Source organism: Phasianus colchicus, chromosome Z (genome assembly GCF_987193195.1).
Source record: "Phasianus colchicus chromosome Z, bPhaCol1.hap1.1, whole genome shotgun sequence".
NCBI lineage: Eukaryota > Metazoa > Chordata > Aves > Galliformes > Phasianidae > Phasianus > Phasianus colchicus.
The window spans coordinates 43,905,950-43,928,643 of NC_143476.1; the positions used below are offsets into that span (position 1 = coordinate 43,905,950).

General features: G+C 38.7%; 1 protein-coding gene and 1 long non-coding RNA gene across 3 annotated transcripts; one reads left to right on the top strand and one right to left on the bottom strand.

Moving 5' to 3' along the window:
- The first annotated feature begins 11,303 nt into the window (after nt 1-11,303).
- On the top strand, nt 11,304-18,940 carry TMED7 (transmembrane p24 trafficking protein 7). Its single transcript, XM_031604792.2, has 3 exons — nt 11,304-11,627; nt 14,337-14,582; nt 16,034-18,940. Exons 1-3 carry the CDS (start codon nt 11,454-11,456, stop codon nt 16,268-16,270), a joined length of 657 nt encoding a protein of 218 aa, XP_031460652.1. The 5' UTR covers nt 11,304-11,453; the 3' UTR covers nt 16,271-18,940.
- A 113-nt stretch (nt 18,941-19,053) lies between these two features.
- Nucleotides 19,054-22,567, bottom strand: LOC116236225 (uncharacterized). Of its 2 annotated transcripts, none has more exons than XR_004168513.2 (3): nt 22,365-22,566; nt 21,483-21,603; nt 19,054-19,139 (listed from the first exon to the last, which is right to left on the bottom strand). It is a non-coding gene; the product is annotated as an uncharacterized LOC116236225 (long non-coding RNA). The 2 variants fall into 2 exon arrangements; XR_016461792.1 differs by having other exon boundaries at nt 19,061-20,514; nt 22,365-22,567.
- Nucleotides 22,568-22,694: the final 127 nt, after the last annotated feature.

Sequence of the window (22,694 nt, forward strand, 5' to 3'; positions counted from 1 at the left end):
TACAATTAGCTGGTTCACCTTTTTACTCCCTGAGAAATACACTGAGTTGCAAAATTTGTGTCCTGATATAGAAGTAACAGAGAACAGAATTTGATGTTCCCAGCTCTGTGACGTGTAGATGCAGGTGTACAGAAGATCAGGTAGCAGTATTAGAGGTATTATGTAATAATCCACAGTAAACTTTGGATATCTCCTCATTCCTGTAAGTGATCTTTCTGAACTTGGAAGAACTCATCTCGCAGTGAAAGAATTAGAGAGAGAATAAATGTTTATATTCCCTACATTTTATTATTTTATTTTCTTGGACAGATTAGTCAAGATTAAGGATTTTCACTTACTCTCTATTCAACACTGGTAAAATAGAACAATATTGTTGAAGACAGATAACTAGATTCCTCTGAATGGATTTCAGTTTAGATTCCTCCTATTCCTCCTGTTTTTTAAATGTTCTGCTTATATTTTAAATAAATGTTCACAAGGAATTAATACATTTAGGTCCTTTGGCACACAAAGAAAGCTAAGAATGATCAACAATAACAGATAACCTTGTCACAAATAATTTTTACTCAGCTTTTTTTTTGTGTGGCAATTTATAATTTATTAATAATTTTACAATAAATAACAAGGTTAGACCATATGATTCTTTGTAACAATCAGCACTCAGGCTCAGGTGAGGTACATGAGGAGATGTAAGGATGGAGCACAGCACCATAAAAGACTTGGTGGTACTGGTGGATGGGAAACTGGACATGATCCAGCAATGTGCCCTCACAGCCCAGAATGCCAACTGTATCCTAGGCTGCATCGAAAGAAGTGTGGCCAGCAGGGCGAGGGAGGGGATTCTGTCTTCTACTCTGTGCTGGTGAGACTTCACCTGGAGTACTGCATCCAGATGTGGAATCCTCAGCATGAGAGAGATGTGGACCTGTTTGAGTACATCCAGAGGAGTGCCAAAAAAAATGATCCATGGGGTAGAACACCTTCCCAGTGAAGACAGGCTGAGAGAGTTGGGGCTGTTCAGCTTGGAGAAAGTTCTAGGTAGCAGACATTCAGTATCTAAAGGGGAACAGCAAGAAAGGACTGGCACTTTTAATGGTCTGTTGTGATTGGACAAAGGAAAATGGTTTTGAATTAAAAGGGAGGAGATTTAGACTGGATATAAGAAAGTCTTTTTTTTTTTTTTTTTTTTTTTACAGTAAGGGTTGTGAGGCACTGGAACAGATTGCCTAGAGAGGTGGTCAAAGCCTTGTCTTTGGAAATTTCAAGGTAAGGCTGGACCAGGTCCCATTCTCTGTCCCATTCTCTGTGCTTGCTGCAGATCAACATGATGGAGCAGTGCTTGATTATCTAAATCGTTCCAGGCGGCACACTATGATCCATCATAGCAACTTATGGTTCAATTTCAAAAATGTGTATGGATAGAATTTTCATAAGAAAAATTACCGAGAGAGTGGGTGTTGTTGCACTAACTTTAGTAATGCAGGTTTTAAATTATAGTCTCATGGGGTAAGTCTAGAGGTTTAAGCTTCACTATCACATTCCCATCATACTTAACAAAAGCCTGGGTTCATGGCCACTCTACCCCTCATCTATCCAGCCAGTCATGACATCTCAGAAAGCTACTAGATTGGTCAGACATGGTTTCCCCTTCATGAATCTATGCTGACTATTCCTGATAACCTTTTTCACCCCTTTTTCACCTCTGCTTTCTTGGAGACGACATACAGAATAAGCTGTTCCATTGTCTTCCAGAGTTGGAGAGGATGTTGACCAGCCTAACATTTCCTAGGTACTTCTTGCCTGTTTTGAAGACTGGACTGACACAATCTTTCTTCCATTCTTCAGGCACCACTCCCGCTCTTCATGACATTTCAGAGATGATAAAGAAATCACTTCTGCCAGTTGCCCTGTTACTCATGAATGCATCCCATCAAGGTCTAGGGGACTATGTGTATCAAGTCTGCCTAGCCGAACTCTGGACAGATCCTCCTCAACCACAGGGAAGGCTTCTATTTTCCAGACTCTCTCTCTTACCTCTGGAGCCTGGGATTCCTGAGTCTTAACAGTGAAGACTGAAGCTAAGAAAGTGTTTAGTAACTCCGTCTTTTCAGTATCTTCCATTAACAGAGTAACCACACGATTCAGTAGTAGGCCCATATATCCCCTAGTCTTCCTTTTGCTATTGATACACTTAAATAAGTGTTCTTGTTGTCTTTGATCTCCCTTGCCAGATATAATTCCAACTGAACCTCAGCTTTGTCACATCCCTTCATGCTTTCACAACATTCCTATATTCCTCCGAAGTGACAAAATTCTTCTTCTTCCACATTCTGTAAACTTTCTTCATCCATTTGAGTTTCTCCATGAGCACCTTGCTCATGCATGTGGGTTTCCTGTCACATTCACCTGACTTCTTACTCTTAGAGATGCATCAATCTTGAGCTTAAAAGAAGTGGTGCTTGAATGTTAACCAGCTAACTTGTGCCTCCTTATCTTCTAGTGCTCTAATCCATGAGATTCCTCCAAGTAGGTCAAAGTTGGCTCTCCTGAAGTCCAAGGTTGTCATCTTGTTGCAGTTTTCTTCCACATAAGGTCCTGAATTCCACTATCTCATGGTCACTGCAGCCATGGCTGCCCCCCACATTCACATTCCTTCCTTGTTTATACAACCAATCCTTCCTTGTTTATACAAACAAGGTCCAGCAGCACATCTGTCTTTATTGACTCCTCCACTAACTGCATTATCTTCCATACACTGCAGGAGCATCCTGGGCTGTGCATGTCTGGCAGTGCTACTTTTCCAGCAGATATCAGTGGTTGAAGTACCCCATGAGAACCAGTGCAGGTGCTCATGAAACTATTTTCAGCTGTCTGTTGAAGGCCTCATAAATTTCCTCCTCCTGATCTTCATTCTTTAGTAAACACCCAGAATGGAGTCACTTATATTTGCCTCAAAATCCTGTATTTTCACAGCAGCATTTCTTCATGTCAGCTGTTTTATTTTATGTGGAGGAAGCCCTTGTCAAAATGTCTGTACCTTTGTAATGTACTAAGGAAATTAAAAACAAAAAACAACATGTGGTTGAAATCCTTCTTTATTTCTATCCAGAACTCTAATTGTTACACATTTTTACCTTACAGTGAATTTTCAGTGTATCTTATTTTTATACTGAAAATGAGTAATAGCAACAAGTTATAAAAAGAAGCTGAAAAAAGAATAACCGAAGATATTGGCGCCAAAATGCTTGAGAACACAAAATAATACCTGTCCCACAAAATGGCTTCCTCTACAGCCTTTTTCTGACTAGACCATATCTCTGATAATTTCTCCATCATCTCCAGCTGTGACTTAATCTTTCTTTTCCTCCCTGCAAGCAACCCTCACTGTTGAAGCATAGGTGTCTTTGTGTTCTTAGTCTTGCTCCCCTTTCATAGCCACTTTAAAATTCTCCCTACTTCAGAATGCCTGCATCATTGCAGAATCATGTTTGTCAGACTCCTAAAAGAAACAACAACAAAATAAAAAACAGCTCATGAATTCCTGGAACACAAAGTATTAGCTGTCAACAAAAGACACTGAAGGAAGGATCTTTTCAAGGCAACTATGAATATACACTTAATTTTGCAGATTGACATAGATAGTCAGTAATGGTATAGTGTCTACATTATCTATTAGCATAATGATAGCTACCTACTCTACATGTGATAGGTCCCATTACAGTATCCATTATACAGAATACATTATAAAGACAAACAATAAAAAAATAATATTTAAATGGATTATCTAAGGAAATAATAAGCAAACAAAACAAAACAAAAAAACAACCACCTTTTCAAGGGACAGGTGAGATGATGATTACCAGAGAAATGACAGATTTCTCTCTGCAGAGAGGGACCTGGGTGTCCTGGCGGACAACAGGTTGCCCATGAGCCAGCAGTGTGCCCTTGTGGCCAAAAAGGCCAATGGCATTCTGGGGTGCATTAAAGAGTGTGGCCAGCAGGTCGAGGGAGGTGATCCTCCCCCTCTACTCTGCCCTGGTAAGGCCTCATCTGGAGTACTGCGTCCAGTTCTGGGCTCCCCAGTACAAAAAAGACAGGGACCTCTTGGAAAGAGTCCAGCAGAGAGCCACAAAGATGGTGAAGGGCCTGGAGCATCTCCCCTATGAAAAAAGGCTGAGTGATCTGGGTCTGTTTAGCCTTGAGAAGAGAAAACTGAGAGGAGACCTGATCCAGGTCTATAAATATCTAAGGTGTGGGGGGGCAAAGTGGCGAGGCCAGACTCTTTTCAGCGGTATGTGGAGACAAGACAAGGGGAAATGGCCGAAAATTGGAGCATAGGAAGTTCCACACAAATGTGTGCAAGAACTTCTTTACGGTGAGGGTGACGGAGCACTGGAACAGGCTGCCCAGGGAGGTTGTGGAGTCTCCTGGAGATATTCAAGACCCACCTGGATGCCTACTTGTGTGACCTGGTGTAGGGAGCCTGCTTTGGCAGGGGGGTTGGACTCGAGGATCTCTGGAGGTCCCTTCCAACCCCTACAATTCTGTGATTCTGTGATTCTGTGTGATTACCAAAAAAATGACATTGAAACAGAAACTATGATTCTGGAATAGAAACCCTAGTAAGAAGACAATGAACAGGTTTTACCATCCACCACTGTTACTATTTTCTTGTGCTGGAGAGATGCTAAGGCAATGCAACAACAGCAACAAACCCATTGAAGCATGGAATTATCCTGGTTTGTTCTTTCTTATAGAAATTGTGTCTTGTGGTCTCCTGCTGGATGTCCTCTTTCAACCTCATGCATTAGTTTTCATAACAGAATTTGCCTTAATGTTTCCATCTAGCAGAAAAGCAGGACTTGGTTAGGAATGCAGTGTACACTGGTTGCAATAACAGCTCAAACACCAGCTGTTTCTGTACTTCCTCATAGGTTAGTCTTCCATGTGGGTGACAGCTGAATTTTGTCCAAAACAAATGACTAAGGCTAGAACAGGAACAAAGGAAAGTGTTTTGGATTCCTTTCTTCCTCTGGCAGAATGTTACTACTGTGGAACAGAGGCTGCTAGAAACAAATTCTTGTTAAGCAGGCAGGCATTAGCTCAGTTCTGAGATGAGTATTCCAATCCAAAGTCTTGAGCAATCTGCACTGAGAGATTTCTGTGCTCCTGCAGTAAGGCTCTTTTTTAGAGACTTTTAGTTGTAGCCAATTTGTCATAGAGAGAATCGTTTACTGAAATACCATTCTGGGCAGACAATCTTCATTGTCCATTTTGTACAAGAATGTTTTCTGAGACTTCCATCACATTATGCTTTGTATTTAGAAGTCGATAAGACTGTTACTAGGTTTCAATGTCTATATTTCTTTGTGTAGACTTTGTGTAGTACAAGTCAAAGCAGCATAATGTATTCTTACACCTCTTGATTGCTAATTAATTAATCCTTCACTTCTTTTCTGTGTAAATAAGTGAAATAAATAGTGGGTTCGTATAAGATTATTTAATAAATTATTCTCTGGTTAACTGTGATTTCATCACAGGAAATCCAAAGTTGCTCTGTGCTGTAACCTGTCATCCAAGTTTCAAGCATTTCTAACCACTCTCCACTATTCAGATATTTTTTGTTGAATATTTCAGTGAATCATATTATATTGTAAAATTGTGAATTTCACTGCAATATACTGTTACACACTCTTCACTTCAACTGCAGTAAAAAAAATAGACAAATTATAAGTGTAAAGAGATTATGTGTTTCCTCCTCAAATTCCAAAATATACATTGATGTTTATGTATCTTGTTCTGCAGAACAGCACTGCAATTTTACAACAGCTGTGAAGTAATAGCTTTCTTCCTATTTTCAATCCCACCTAAGATGCTTGCTTTTCATATTAGTCTTATTTTCCCCATTATTATTCCACCTCAAGAAACACATTTTATATCTCTTCTTCAATCTGCACGTGCCATTTCTACATGTGTTTTTCTCAGATCTATTTAATGACTGATCTTTGTCTTGACTTAATCTGCTATAAATTGCCATGTCTGTGAGACTTGTACTCCTGCTTTCAAACAGTGATAATACACTACTTTTCCAGATGCTACTATTTCCCTAAGGAATACACCTACATGTACCAGTTAAATATCCTAAGGGCAAGAAACCATTCAAAATAAATGAGAAATACTCCAAAACAAAATGCCAGCTGACTCACAGGGTACATGATTATTTTGCTTTCCAAGTTACTAAAACTGTTGCTGTGCTGTGTAAGAGGAAAAGCAGAAATTTCTTCTTGCTTAGAGTACTGGTAATACGTGAGATGCCAATGCTTATCTGGTATTTTTTTAATATTAGATACCTTGTGCTCAGTGTTTCATCCAACGTTAATAGAGACAGTTTTTAAATGAACAGACTACATTCAGGTAGCCAGATAGTGTAGCAGATGGGCATCCTTATTTACTTACATCACATTTTAGGTTGCTTCCTTCAGGAAATACAACAGCAGCAGTTATTAGACAGCCAGTCCTGTTAAATGCTTTGTTTGTTCAATTAACCTTGGCTTATAAGCAGTAACTATGGTGCGATAGATGGTAACAGACCAATATATTCATTTTCATTGCATATTTACAGTCAGTGCATGAATAGCTGGGATTATTATTAATAGGGAAGAAACACTTTGGTATATAATGGGTAAGAAAAATGTACTGAATTATTTTTGCCTTGTCTTCTAAATCCTGTCCATTGCTTACACAGTCATAATACTGCTTAAAATGCTGTGATTGATAGAGTTCCTGTAGAGAGAATGATAATCTTTCATTGAACCATACAGTTGTAAAGACTCTAATTAAAACTCTTACTAAGTTTTATAGCACATCCTAAGTACCTTAAATTGGAGCAGGTAAACTGCAAGTACTAAAGAACAAATCTTTATTTTGCTAGGTAAGTGTAACAGCATTATCAAAATTCAGTCACTACTGGGAGGGCAACAAAACAAAGCAACAACAACAACAACAAAAACCAGTATGAGCCATTATGAAGAGCACTGCAGAAAGCATACCTAGATTCTTCAGATTCTTTGCATAAAATCTACTAGGCATCATTTGCAATTCTTATCTACTTCAGTGAAGTCAGTGTTTCATTCTCTGTCTCCTTATGAGGTGTTTCAATCCTTATCAAATTTCCTCTTCTTACAGTCCACTGAAGTCCAGCTTCAGCCAAAGAGGCATGAAACGGCCCTTCACACAACCTGAGCCTTTCAGTCTGGAAGAGAATGTATTAACGGCAACAGTCCCTGCCACCTCATCCCAGGACTACCTGGGAGGGCTGGGAGCTGTGAATATTAATCAGAGACAATTTCTAATAATCAGAAAGTCAGAGGAATCTCTATTTCTGAGAAAGCCATGTTCATCTTTTTGACATCAGAAGACAGTCTTTTATTCATTTTCCATGGAGTTTTTGCTGATTTCTGCTCAGTGAGCCTCACTGCTGGAGATCTCTGTACGTTATACATGAAGTCCTGGTACCTAAAAGGACTTAAAGCATAGTTTTCAGTACTGAAGTGGAAACCTGATCCATGCATAAATCTCAGGTATTGCAACCCATACCTTATATCTAAGCCTGTCTTATGTACAGACATATTTTTGTTTTTGTTTTAAACTTCCAGTATCCTCTTACTGAGGATAGTTGAAACAGCCAATTTCAAACAGTATTTCCAAAAAAAAGGTAACACTGGCAAGTTGTTGTGAACAATAGTTCCCTCTTGTGTACTAAAGAAACAGCAGTAGGTCCGTGTTTGCATAGGTCTGAGCTTGGGAATGTGCAAGTATGATGGACTTTATGAGGACATTGAACTGCAGGGGGAGATTAGTGAAGAACAAACACTTGACAGTGCTGCCAGAGCTCACAGCTAATATCTGCTCTGGATATATTCTCACCTTTGTTGTGGCAGGGTAGATGTTCATTTCTGTAACACAAAAACCTCCAGCAAAGATGGAAGAAGGAGCAGAGTGGAAGAAGGACTGACATTTCAAAACAAACTCTAATGCTGTTGAACTTCTTGCCCATAAACACGCTTATCAAAAATAATTTTGAAAACCAAAATAATATATCTTTGTGAGTACAGGTTCTCAAATACTTGCTGTCAAGAAGACGAAGTGGTGACTCTGCAGCAGTGTATGTGATGTATTTGAGAAGGTGACAAGGATCACAACTTTCTAAATAATCTCTTTTCTCCTGATTCCACAATGGCTAGATCCTGGTACAGGAGCAGCTAAGAATATCTTCTTGTATGAAGATGTACATGTGGATGTACAGTAAATGTTTAATTTTAGATGAAGCTAATTTTTATTTATTTACTTAACATTTAACATAATAGTTAACATTTTTCTTCAGATGTTCTGTTTGAACGCTTCCAGACTTTTATATAATCAGCTATCATAAGCACGAACAGTAGTGCACTGAGTTTTTAAACCTTAACAAAATCATGTCTCGTTCATTGCAATTTAGAAAGCATGAGAACAAAGGTTATAAAATACACTGAACCTTGAAAGAAAGGATAAATTCAAGTGTTTTTAAGGTCTGGAGTTTTTTTCCTTTGTAGCATGACATATAACAAATCACACTGAATCTGCAGGCTGAAACTGTGCTAGCTGATAGTATACTTGACTGCACTTTGAGTGCTTTGCAGGTTCCAAGGTTGTTCAGGTCCAGTTCTTCAAGCACGAAGGCCAGTGAAAATGAAGACAACTTAGTATTATCAACTGACCTGTTTATTTCAGGCATTTTTGTCTGTAAAAATTGAACCTTGTAAACACAATTTATTCTTTGGATATCAATAACTTTTTTTGAAATGCAAAATCTGATAGAGCTTCAAGGAAAGATTTTAAAATATGAGGTTTTAAAATGGTGAAGTTTTACCATGTTAGGTGGGCTTGAGCAGCAAGATGAAATACATTGTAAAATCTGCTTTAAGTGAGAATTAAAATGATGATGCTAAAGTGATTTTTTTTTAACTACACAACTGGAGTCCTAGAAAGGCATGATAACCATATGGACCAAGGAATTTCCTGAAAAGACCTTCAAAATCTTCAGTAGGGAGGGCTGAAGACTGAAGTATGATATAAGTGAAGAACACTTTTTTTTTTTTTTTTTTTTTCCTGTTTTACTACTTAAATAATGTTATTTCAGTCATAAGATCTCATTTTATCTGCCCGAAATCGGAAGGAAGGAAGGAAGGAAGGAAGGAAGGAAGGAAGGAAGGAAGGAAGGAAGGAAGGAAGGAAGGAAGGAAGGAAGGAAGAAAGGAAGGAAGGAAGGCAAAAAAAAAGGGAAGAAAAGCAAAAAAAAAAAAAAAGAAGAAGAAGAAGAAGAAGAAGAAAATCCTTTTCCTGAAGTATTTGGAGATTTTCAACTTATCTCAGCAGTAAAGCAAAGAAGAAAAAATCCACACACTTCCTGCTCTTTGCAGCTTTTTGCAGTCTTACTGCAGCTGATCTCAGTGTGTTTCTGAAGAAATGAATTGTTTGTATCACTTTGGTTCATCAGCATTTCTTGGGAGAGTGAAGTTTAACTAATGCCTGCACAAGAAACATTTGCTGTTTGAAAACTTTTTTCTACAGACAGAGTGACATCATATATTTATAAACTTAAAGTCAAACTAACCTAAATATATATATATAAAATTAAGTTATCTAGCTGTGCAGGTAAGTTTAAGGAAGACTGTAATTGCATGTGCAAGCATTCTGTCATAACAGAGAAAAGGGGAGCAAATATTTATCAAGAAAGAGCTATAACACCTGAAAATGAGTTTCATCCTAATTAAACAGTTTTTCTGCTTGGAAACAAAAGATCTTCGTATGACTCTCTCTAAATTATACTTCATAAACTCATTTGGGGTTTAACTTTCTAATTTTCATTGCACAGAAAGACAATAAAGACAATTATATGAAGTTCCATTATTTCACAAACAAATGGTTAACACATCTAGATAGAATAATGAAAATCAGAAAGAACCTCATAACAGTAACAGCAGCACATTACCAATAATTAACTGGCTAATTCGAAGATAATTGTAATGAAATCAGTAAGTTTGTAGTCAGGTGTTAATACTCTTCTGAAAGCAAAAGTTCAGACCCCCTGTGTTACAAATGAACCTCTAGACCCATGCTTCACTCAGGGAGCTGGATACCACTGTGACTGGAATGCTTAGGAGACAAACAAATGAAGCCAGCTTCAAACTTCAAAAAAAGTATTGATTCATGTTGCTAGTGTTTAGTTTTTAAATACTGTCACTTGTTATCACCATGCAAAACAACCAGTCCTTGACAAATTTAACTTAGATAAACTGTGACCATACCAGTTGGAGCTGAGACAATGTGGTTAGTGCTGATGGCAACACCCACTGGTGGTACTTTGTCAACAAGGCCAAGACGATCATTCTTGGGAGCTCCTCATAAGCACCTTGTCTTCTGTCCCCTTTACTCACATAATGATTCAAGCCCACTCTCCCCTATCAAAAAGAATAGAAAATAACCTCATCTCCTCTTGACAACTTATTTTGGGGATCAGAAGTTGTTTCAGTTTTGCCTATTCATCACAAGACATCATCCTTGCCTATGCTGCTGGGTTGAATTATCTTGCTATTGCTAGGTATCTTCAGTGTTTGGTCCCTGGTGACAGGTTTCCAATTGCCATTTCTTAGGTGAGCAGAAATGTGCTTTTAAGCTGTCTCAGATATCAGCCAACATTGGGATGCCCCCTGAAATAAAACCAGTGTGTTTAAACAAAACCAAAAGAGGTCTGAGAGGGAGTGTGGGCAAATAATTCCTGCTTCACAGTGGGAGAGGGTAGAAATATGATAAAGCTTCTATCATGCCATTTTAACTCATACCTGCCAATCTACCAGAGCCTTCAAAACTTGGATTTTGTGTGCCACTGCCCTGTGAAATCCTCAGACAGACACTCTGGCTTCTTCTGCCATGCTGAGGATGAAATCCAGAGGCTTCAGAAGACAGGTAGGGAGACTTCAACCAACCTTGCACATCTATGAAAGACGTGGAGATGCAGTGTTTGAGGACTGTTGGAGGCAGACTTAGCAATGCAAAGCGAAAGATTGGACCTAAGAACTTGGTGTTCTTAGGAACCTTTTCCAATCGAAACCATTCTGATTCCATGAAATCTAACACTTGTGTAGCCGCCGCAGCAGCCCGCCGAGCAGCGCTGAGGAGACGCACTTTCCCGCCCAAGGCCCCACCCCGCCCTCCGCGTCACGCACCACGTCCACAGAACAACGGGACTCACCCGGAAGTGCTTCCGGAGGGCGGCGCCCGGCAGAGCGAGTGCTTCCGCTCGGCAGCGCGCTCACGGCCGGCTCCGCCCGCACCGCTGCCGCTTCTCCGCCGCGTCCCGCGCGGCGTCCCGCTCGGTCTCCGTACTGCCTCTCCATCCCTCCTCGCGCTGTGCTATGCTGCCTTGGGGCTGCGGGTCCGAAGGGCCGTGGGGGCGGCTGGCGCTGCTGCTGCTGCTGCTGGCCTGCGCCACGCGGGCCTCCGAGATTACCTTCGAGCTGCCCGATAACGCCAAGCAGTGCTTCTACGAGGAGATCGCCCAGGGCACGAAGTGCACGCTGGAGTTCCAGGTAGCGGGCGAGCCCGGCTCGGCGCCACGCGGCCTCGCGTAGGGTGCGAATGGCGGCGCGCTGAGGGTGGCTGTGCCGTGCCGTGCCTCACGGAAACGGCCTGGCGTCCTGTGAGGGCTGTGCTTAATGTGAATAGCCGAGAGGGACCGTGCAGTGTTTGTTGTTTAGAATCGTTAGGATTGGCAAAAAACCTCTAGGACAATCCAGTGCTATAGTCAGCCCTCCATCATCGCTAAACCATGGCCCTTAGTGCCACATCTATGTTTTCCTTGGAAGCCTTCGGGGACAATAACTCCACCACCTCCCTGGGCAGGCCATTCCTATACCTCACCTTTCTGGGAAGAAATTTTTCCTACTGTCCAACCTCAGCCTCTCTCGGTGCAGCTAAAAGACATTATTTCTTGTCCTTCACTGTTATCTGATAGAAGAGGCCAAACCCCAGCTCACTACAACCCCTCTTTAGGTAGTTATGGAGAGTAATAAGGTCTCCCCTGAGCCTCCTTTTCTCCAGACTGAACAATCCCAGCTCCTTCGGCTGCTTCTCATAAGGTCTGTGCTCCAGAGCCCTCTTTGTCACCCTTCTTTGAACCCGCTCCAGGGCTTCAATTTCTTTCTTATATTGAATAGCCCAAAACTGAACATAGTATTTGAGGTGTGGCCTCATCCATGCCAGTGCCAAGGGGCTCTCCACGCTTTATAACAGACTGAACCTTTATCTTCTTAACAGAAAGCTGTTTCGCAGCTTTGAGATGTATGGAACCATAGCCCTGGCATTTCTGGTTTCTCTGAGGTGGCAGCCACTGACACTAAAGAGTGCAATAGCAGCACCAGAGCAAAGTCAACCCAGACAGTGGGCTCCTTTGGGGGAGAAGTGTGCTTTTATGGACCAGCTTTTCCTTTTGAAGTCCCATATTTATTTTTTCATAGTATTTGGGGGAATTTTGCTGCTAGATAACTTTGTCCTTTGTGTTCCAGATCTTTGTCAAATTTTTTTTTCCTACTCTTTCTTGTTTCTGCTCTTTGTTTTCCTACTTCTACTTGGTTTCTTTTGTTTTCCTACTTCTACTTGGTTTCTTGTCCCTTCTTACTGCTTTTTGCATTTTCCTTTTTTTTCTGATCAGCATTTTCCCCATGTTTTGAAACAGATGTCTCTAGACATTCCTGTGCAGATAGGCCTATTATTGCTACTTCTGCTCAGGATCATAATAGATCAGAACAGGAGGAGCGTTTTTGAAAAGAAACTCCAGGTTTGCCCAACTGAAGTGCTGCATGGACATCCTTTGGCAGTAGTCTAAAGGAAGAGCTAAAGGGAGGCCCAAAGAAGTTCTATGGGAAGGAATCTCATGAAAGCTTTAAAGGTCTAACAATACGTTTTTACTGTGTATGTGTTAACTGGCCCTTTTGAGGTTTTTGATGCCCTTGCAAAATTTGAAATCATGCTTTAAAGATGAGCTGCAAAACATTTTATTTTTTTTTCTTTTACTGCCAACCAGGCACTCATTTCTATATGAAAACCTCCATTAGGTGATAGACAACCAGATCTAGACATCCAATTTTTTTTTTTAACCTGCCATTCACATTTTTGGAAAAACAGGAAGATCTCACTAGCCAGCTGAATGTTTTTAAAATTAGCTGTCTGTAGGGCAGATAGTTTTCAGCTCCTGTGCTATTTTTGTTTTACCATTAGCTTTACGGTTCTAATAACTTGATAAATAGAAAAATTGCTGTTGTTTTAAACAATACCATGTGAAGTGCACATTTAAAGTGAAGATATGCAAACAGATATGTAAAAGATACTTAATTCAATACAACTTCTCTTACTTTTTCTGTACAATACAAAAGGGACATGGCTTCAGATATGAGTATTTATTTAAGATAAAGCATGCTCATTCAGCATGCTTTATCTTAAAAGGAAGAAATCTGGAGCGAATATTAAGCTTCAAACTGCTAGCATGACAGTCATGAAAACAGCATCTAAACTACCAGTGGGACTTGTTACAGAGGCAGAGTATCTTGTCTGCTTCTACTTAGTAATGTCAACAATAACCAAAGCCTGAAATAAAAGTCAGTCATGAAGTTTGGAGTCACTCCTGGGCATTATCTGAATGTGCTGGTTTTGAAAAGCAGTGGTTGTTGCCAACTGTGCAAGAGGGAAGCAGGGGACCCCTCAGTAACACTACTTTGTTGACACCTGTTGTAATACCTGTTTTACTGGTCATATGCCATTCCTGCAGAGCTGAGCAGCTTGACCTAATAGGGTAGTTATGCTCTTTAGGCCATACAGAAAGGAGTTGTCTTATCACATTTTAACAATATCAACTTGCAGTATTGATTCTATAGAGAGGTGGTGGATTTAGTTAACAGTTGATTTGTTACAATACTTGTACAGTTTTTGCTGTTCCATCAAGTTGTATCTATGGTTGCCTTTGCTGTAGTGCAGTTAGCTATAAGAAAGCAACTAAAATTTCTTCTATGAACTGTTTGAAAATGTAGTTGACATTTCATATCTTGAATTCAAAGTTTTTTCTGTTATTTTCTGTGTGTCTTCTATAAAAGAATGATTTTTGCAGACTGGCTTCAAACAATTTTCAAATTAATGTATTATATTTCACAATATACTTGTCAAAGTTAGACCATTTGACAAATTGCACATCTGGGAAGAAATGTATTAAATATCTGTATTAAATGTCTTTGTTTTTTTCTTTTCAGGTGATCACCGGAGGCCATTATGATGTTGACTGTCGATTGGAAGATCCTGATGGCATTGTATTGTACAAAGAGATGAAGAAACAATATGATAGCTTCACATTTACTGCATCCAGGAATGGAACATACAAATTCTGCTTCAGCAATGAATTCTCTACATTCACACACAAAACTGTGTACTTTGATTTCCAGGTTGGAGAAGATCCACCGCTGTTTCCTAGTGAAAACAGAGTAACTGCACTTACCCAGGTAAGATGCTCTTGTGCTTGGCAGCAACTATTAGCTTGAAAGAATGTTGTTTGGTTTTTTCCAGATTCAGCTGCATTAGATATTTATATCACTCTTGAACATCAGTTGGAATTCAGACAGCTTTTTTATAGGGACATTGAAAAGTGAATGCCTGAAAGTAGAGGGGCTTGGCGCTTCAGAATCCCTTCAGCAGAGTAGAAGGCCTCTACAATTTATTAGCGATACCAGTGGTAGAACTTAATGGGAAACCTGTTCCTGAATCTCATTGAGAAGAACAACTTGGGACTTGTTCAGACACCAGACTTATAAAAGATGGTTAAACACAGATGTAAGTAATTGCAAGTAGCCGTACTAGCTTGTTAAACTTTTCCTTTAACAGTCACAGAATGACAGAATGTTTGGAAGGGCCCTCAAAGATCATCTGATTACAACCCTCTGCTACAGTTGGCGTTGCCAACAACTAAATCAGGCTTCTCAGGGCCCCATCCAGCCTGGCCCTGAAGAGGTCCAGGGATGGTGCATCCATGTTTTCTCTGGACAGCCTGTGCCAAGGCCTCACAACTCTTTCTGTGAAAAACTTCACTCTGACATCTAATCTAAACCTCCCTTACTTTAGTTTACAACCTTTCTGCCTTGTCCTGTCAATAAAACCTGTAATAGATTGTGCTGTTTGTTCTTCAGGAAATCCTAATTTTAAGACATAAAGCTGAAAAACTACCTGTTAGAGTTCAAATACTTTGAAGATCTGTTGACTGATTCTGTGATGATCAACACACTGTGAAGAGTCCTGACTTTAACTTAGACAGCATGAGCTGAACATGGAAGAAGTTTGTGAAAAATGATTTACGATTCGGAAAACTGGCAACACAGATTGAACGGATTAATTGTTTTTAGTATAGGAGAGGAAGTAAGTGAATTTGGACAGGTTTTTCTGTTTTAGTGTCATGGACCATTTGGACACACTGAAAAGTAACAGAATTGTCCTTCTCTAATCAGTTTTTAATCAGCATACATGAGTGAGAGAAAGGTCTCTTGATAGAAGAACATATTGATTTGTCAGTGTAGTTTTTCAGATGTTGTAAAACTTACAGGACAGTTATACATATATTAAGCAGTTCTGTATTTTAATGATAGAAATGATTGGGATGTTACTGTCATTTTAGTAGCTTTTCTAGTGTTCACTTCTGAAATCACACATTTTTGTTTTGTAGTTCTCAGGGTAGTGGTCTGTATTAGATAAAGAGTTTTACATGCTTCTTATATTAAACCACACAAATTCTTAAATATAAGTTATATAAATTCAAATGTTACAATACTTCAGCCTGGCAATGAACTGAGCTAATCTCTGGGATATAATGTTGCATGACTCCTGTGAATTCCTGTGATTTGGTACTAGAAAATGTATTAGAAGAGCTCTTAATGGGGAATGCTGTATTTGTTTGCTTCTGTAGATGGAGTCTGCCTGTGTTTCGATTCATGAAGCTTTGAAGTCTGTGATTGATTATCAGACTCACTTTCGACTGAGAGAAGCACAAGGCCGCAGTAGAGCCGAGGATTTAAATACAAGAGTTGCTTATTGGTCGATAGGGGAAGCAATCATTCTTCTTGTTGTTAGTATCGGGCAGGTATTTCTCCTCAAAAGCTTCTTCTCGGATAAAAGAACCACAACAACCCGTGTTGGATCATAACTGGTAGTGATAATGCTTCAGGTCATTATGCACTATTAATATGTAAAGTTATTATTCTCCGATTAATTCTAGGTACAAAGGATATAAATATGTGCAGCATTCAAATGTGTCTACCCATCATCTGTTAGAATCGCAAAACAGACACAAAGTTGTAGAAGGGACACATGATGACATTCAGAAAAAAAAAACCACTTCTGCTTTCTGATTCCTCTATTAAACATTTGCATTGACCAGCCTATCTGTCTTTTACTTATTTTAATTCAAATTGAGTGTGTTTTTTTTTTTTTACCAGGGAATTTATCTGCAGTATAAAACTTCATAAGAAGCAAGCAATCAAATGTCTGAGATGCAGAAGCAATGCATATAAAAAGTGTGGCTTGATTATAATTTCCAGGCTGAGTGGATTGCAGTATAAACAAGCAAACGTGATGAGCTGTAATGCTGTTTTGATTTGCGGTTTAAAAAAAAAAAATTACATCCTTTGCTTATTTGTTAATCTGTTGCAATTGTGACACTACATCATGGCTCATTCTCTGTCAGCCTGGTAAATCTCCACTTTCAAAACATGCTAAATTTTATAGTTGAGTGCTTTTACTTAAGCATGTATTCTTCTATAGTACGGTATAATGTTTTTCCTCTTTTGTAATGTTTTGTTTTACTGAAGAGATTTTAAACTGAGACTACTCAGGAAATAGATTTTCTGTCCTTAAAAATCCAAATCTCCAAATTTATTTTAAAAACTTGCAATAAAATAGAACATTGTAACTTCGTCACTGAAGCTGTGCAGTGTCTGGGCACGCATTGTTGCTTTTTGGACTTAAGACCAGAGGTAGCTTGGTTTGTTATGCGGCATAGCACTAGCACTGGCTGAGGCTATATTACATGTGAGACACATATTAAGGTTTTTACCAAATTGTTTTCCTGTTTAGAGGCCGATTTGATATTGATACTGCATTGCACGTGTGCTGTAAATTTGATTTCCTTGTGTGTGGTGCACTGATACAGTTTGGCCTTGTGCATCTGATCGCCACTCTTTTTTGCTAGTTGTCAGAAAATGTTTTAAGTATTTCAGGTTATCTTTTGGTAGAGTTAATAGCCACATTGTTTCCACTGCTCGTGTAGTGAGTAGCTTATGTACTGTAAAGTCTTGCTTTATTTGGATGTGGAAGGAAGGAAGTGTATGAACATACATGTAGCTGATATTGAACTGGTAAACTCTTTCAGGTGCATCTGGAGGAGTAAGTAGACTGCAACTTGTAAGTGCACACAAACTAAACTAAGGTGGGAAAAAAAAAGTTGTATTACTGACTAATTCAAAAGATGCTTCTTAAACTAATTTTCAACAACCAGAGAAAGAATGCTATATCCTCATTCACAGCCCGTGTTATCTCTAGCAAAAAGTTGAAGGTGACCCTGAAGCATTCTGAAGAACTGACCTAAGATAACTTCATTTTAAATGTTGTGTTGATTGAGAAATGAAATATGTACTCATCTCTGTTCTGGAAAAAACTTCTTCAGAAACAACAAAAAAAAAAAACCCAAGCAAAAAACCTGAAGGACCTCAAAAATAAGTTAAAAGGTCATGGAAGTACTAAAATGCTCAATGTATGTAAAATTCAGGATTATATGTACTGTCTTGTACTGAAATTCATATACTGCATTCTCATTTTGGAATGAAAGCTTCCAAGCTATAGTTAAATTCACAGAAGTCAGAAAGTAAAAAAAAAAAAAACAAAACAAAAAACAAAAAACAAAAAACAAACTATTCCTTTCTTTTGAGATAGGTATGTGCCTATGCACTGTGTTCTTAATCATAGCTACATGTGTGTACTTCTGATACTCTGTAGCTTTTGGCTGCTTTGCACTCAACAGTGAAGGAAGTTCTGTATTTTGGGTGCAAGTATTGGATGAAAACATGATTTAATTACCAAATTGTCTTCTATAATCTTCCAAATTTTGAATATCACTTCTGTAGTTTTAATCAGAACAAAGACATTTTTTTTAAAGATTGAAACTTTTTTTTCCCCTCTGTGTGCTATTAAAATTGGTAAACAGTGGGGTAAACCAAACACTGGTTGTCCATTGTATACATGTCTGTTCTTTCATAATGTTTGAAGTGTAAGGTGGGACTGTTCTGCTCAATATTATGCCCACTGCAGAGATCTAGTGGACTTGACTTTTTCATTAAAATTAGTTATCTGAACCAATCCTTTTATATCTTGCTACGTAATATGCAGCAATAGCTTAAAATGCCTTTATTTTGTCTTATTAAAAACATGGCACAGACACCCGTTCAAACATAGCTGTATATAGTTTTTAAATTGTGACTGAATAGGATATAATAAACACATGCTAATATGCAGTGAGTGAAGAAATGCTTTGTGACTTTTTATTTGAGCTGCATCTTTTCATATATGAAAAGATAACTTGATTAATGGTGTCATACACGAGTAAATTGCCATGCATTAATGGGGATACAACTGTGTTTTTAACTGCTAAAGACCCTAGTTTTCAGCTATTCCTTCAATGTTTTGTGTTTACACAACTTCTTTTCGTGTTGTGAAATGTCAGTTTTTGATTTAGTTTGGAAAAAAAAAAAGGTTTGAGTAAGACAAGAAACAGACTCTGTGAATACTGTATGGGAAAATAAAAAGTTAATATATGATCATGGTCTGGTTGTTTGGTCTGCATTTGGGAGTGGGGAGCATTATTTGTTTAAAAAGTTTTGAACAATCTGAGTGTCACTTTGTATTTTAATACATCACATTGAAAAGTCTTTATTACCTGAGCTTTGATCACTCTTCCATTGCTGTACATTGAGAATTGATTCCATTCACCGCTGTTGATAATTAGCTGTACTTTAAGGTCACTAGAGAAAAACAAAGTTTCAGTTGTGATTTGGAATAGTGGGGCTGTGGTTGGCCGGCATTGCTTTGTGGGAGGTCAGCTGGGGATGGTTGGGCAATGGCTTCCTTCTGACATGATGTTAGCTGCACCTGCTGTCTTACTCTGTGGTTCTCTGGGAGCTGACCAGCAGTTGCTTTGGTTTATGACATCCTAGTATAAAGTATAGCTTATGTGTTGGTGGATGTGTTACAAAGCAGTTTGTTCACAGTCTCTTGTAAACCACAGTGTAGGAACTTCAGGCCTTTGCTAAAAATGCAAACACAGAGCTACCCTGCTTACAAATGTTTGCATTCAGGAAGTGAATGCACAGTGGTGATGTAGACCTCCTTTTGAGCTCTTATTGTTCAGAACACTTTGATAACTTGTATCTTCTTAATATTTATGTATGCATATTATTATATATCTATATAGGCAGCTGTGATTAAAAAAAAAAGTCCAATGCCTTAGAGGTTGCACAGTTTTTAGTTTTCTCATAAACTTTGGTATCTGAAGTTCACAATGGAAGTCAAGCCTCTTAGCTCTGGAAATACAAATAAATATAATTGCACTTAAAGAAAATGTGGAAATCATCACTGCATAGATGATAGAAGGCAATCTGAGTAACAAGAAATAGCTCATCATAATACTATAAACAGTGAACAGTGGGAAGGAATTGTATTTGTTCTGAGATTGTATGAGGAGCTTTTTATCATACTTTTTTTTTTTTTTTCTTTTGAATACTCCAAACAAAATTTATACAAGTTCAGAAATACTCATTTTCTTGGAGTTTGTTTTTTTATTATCAGAAATAACTGTAGTGTCAATACCCTTTGCTTGGTCTTTCATCTTCCCTATCCCTACCCTGCTTCTTTCCAAGAAGTTTATATGAATCCATGCTGTGATGGAGTTGTATACCAAAGCACAGATATAGGAGCTAATAGTTCACTGGACTAGTGTAAGCCAGTTCTTAACTCCAAAGAGGGAAAGTCTGCATGGATGGCCACCCAGCGTTACTTATTTTACCGTGCTTGCATGCTGAGGGTTACAGATAGCAGCTTCCTTCTTAAAGATATAATTTGTCCTGTGCCCCTTCCCTTGCAAGACTTTGTTATCTGACAGCAAAAGAGAGGACCAAGAGCAACATAAGCTGTATGAAAGTGCAATTGCTGTGCAGCAATCACAGCAGAATGTGATTGTCGTTAACATTGTTTTTTAATATCAAAAAAGGTAATGTATGGGGCTGTATTGTAATACATTTGGTGAGGCCAGAGTTCCAGGTTTTTTGTTTTTCATTTAAACTGAACAAGAGATAGAGGATGTTTATATTGATAATGACAAAGAAGACTTCAGTGGAGTGGCTGCAAGAGAAGAGCAAACTTGTTTTAGTGGGGAGAGGGAGAGGATATAAAAATTGCTTTTATAATTTAAAATGACATGAAGTGCAGGAGTACTGTCTGAGCAGTACACACACAGCATTATGTCTGTGAGTGTGCTATTTTCTTGTGGGATCAGAATGCTGCCATGCTCTCTGCATGTGTCCTGGAGAGCTGTGAGGCTGTGGTGGTAAAATAAGAGCATGGAATCAGCAGAATTCATGGAGAAGAACATCTGTGCTTGACTGTAGCATAGATAGGCCAGTGCAACCTTTCATGAGTATTAAGTACTATTAAAATAATTACTCAACTCCATGGAATTTCTGGCCTATTTGGAAAGTGCTGAACTTTCAAGAATCAGGAATGCAGGAAGGCTGGGACTGGAGGTCCCACCAGAGGCATCGCTTGGAGGGGTTGGCTCTAAGTAGGGGCTGGCTCAAAGATGGAGCTGTGGATGACCCTGCTCATTGCAGGGGAGGTGGAGAAGATGACCTTTAAGGTCCCCTCCAACTCTACGGATTCTATGATTCTGTGATTCTTTCTCACACCTCTGTAGTACACTAGATGAAAATACAACAGGGTTCCAGGTTAATGCTTTGTGTCTTGACAAACACTGGGCAAAGAACACTCCCCTTTCTGTATCAAATCAATTTTTTAGATTGTAAAAACAACGATTTGATCCATGGCATGCAATCAGAAAACTAATACTTGATATAATTAAAGAGGAAGATGAGCAAGAACTATAAATGAGACTATTTAAAATGTTTCTAGCATTCAGATCTACTAAATAGGTTTCATCTGGAAAAACTTTAAAGAGACAAAATACAAAGTGATGCCATTGCAAATAGAACTGTCATAACAGGTGTATATGAAACTTCTGTATGAAAGTTGTTTTTTTCCTCCTTAATTTAATAAAAAATAGTGTTCTTAAGGAAACTAAATGTCAGGTTTACCTGCTGAAATGCCTATTTAGTGGTAGTCTCCCAGCATCTTGGATGGAAGCAATCTCGGCTGAAAAAAAAGAAGCTCCAGTATCACGTTGGATGGATTGCAATGCACAGATGATTAAAGACTCTGGAAAATAAATAATTCATAAGTTTACTGGAGTGGTCCAGTATATATTTGAATTATTTTGTATACAAAATCAGTTTATATCTACTTGTGCTTATCACATTACCAGCACATATTTATAGATTGCACCCATAGAATGTCAGTGTCTGTGTACTTAGAGTTATTACTGCATAGCCCGCATAATGAATTCATCTGTATGTTTAGACCTTAGCTAAAAGTCTTGTAAAGACTTATGTAAAGTCTTTTATTGCAAGTAATTAACATAGCAGAGGTAACCCAACAGTCTGAACAGTGACTTCTGGCTTACATACATATTAGTAATACTATATATTTAGTAAACATCTTCTGAATGAAACATCTGCTTATTACTGGATTGCCTCACATTACACGTTCTTCTGAATGCACTGCAAACTTTGACTTTTTTCTACTCTATCTGAGAAAGGCTTTTTAAAGCATTTTAAATTGCTTGAAAGAGATCAGTAAGCAGTTAAGATCTAGCTAATAAAGTTTACCAGATTTCCAAAGGGCTTCTAATTATGTCTCAGACGCTTTTAAAAGAAGCTTTAGGCTTGAAAGAATGACTTAATTAGTAAAGCCTGATCAATTATTAATAAATAGGAAAGGGACTGTGAGAGAGGAGGGATGAGTTAATGGTTAACTCCTGCAGTGGAGGAAAGATGCCAATACAATTCTGCAGAGATCTGTCCTATAATGTGGATTGTCCAGCAGAGATGTATGAGGGCTACTCTAAAAGTAATGCCTACCATTTTATTATATTGGCCCACAACCTCAGGGGAGGATGCTGACAGTATGGCAACAGAGGTTGAGCCTTCCCACCAGTATTCCATTCCATTCCACTTTGTTGCCATGTGACAGATGGCAGCAGAGGAGCTGTCTGAAAAACGGCACCCGACATGGAAGAGCATATGAAGCAAAGGTGTGGAGTTGAAAACTCCATGTCTTAAAGCTGCACTGCAATCATAGTTACCACAAACAATTGTTGCTGTTTTCATACTGTTATTAATGATCATATATGTGAATTAGAGGTCACCTTAACCCTTACTTTAACAAACATAGATATTAGCAGCTGACAT

What these genes read in the sequence shown, in the direction of transcription:
- TMED7 (XM_031604792.2), top strand. Translation starts at nt 11,454, where the DNA reads ATGCTGCCTTGGGGCTGCGGGTCCGAAGGGCCGTGGGGGCGGCTGGCG. An exon ending in AGTGCACGCTGGAGTTCCAG is followed by an intron (nt 11,628 to 14,336) that starts GTAGCGGGCGAG and finishes TTTTCTTTTCAG; the next exon opens with GTGATCACCGGAGGCCATTA. An exon ending in GAGTAACTGCACTTACCCAG is followed by an intron (nt 14,583 to 16,033) that starts GTAAGATGCTCT and finishes TTGCTTCTGTAG; the next exon opens with ATGGAGTCTGCCTGTGTTTC.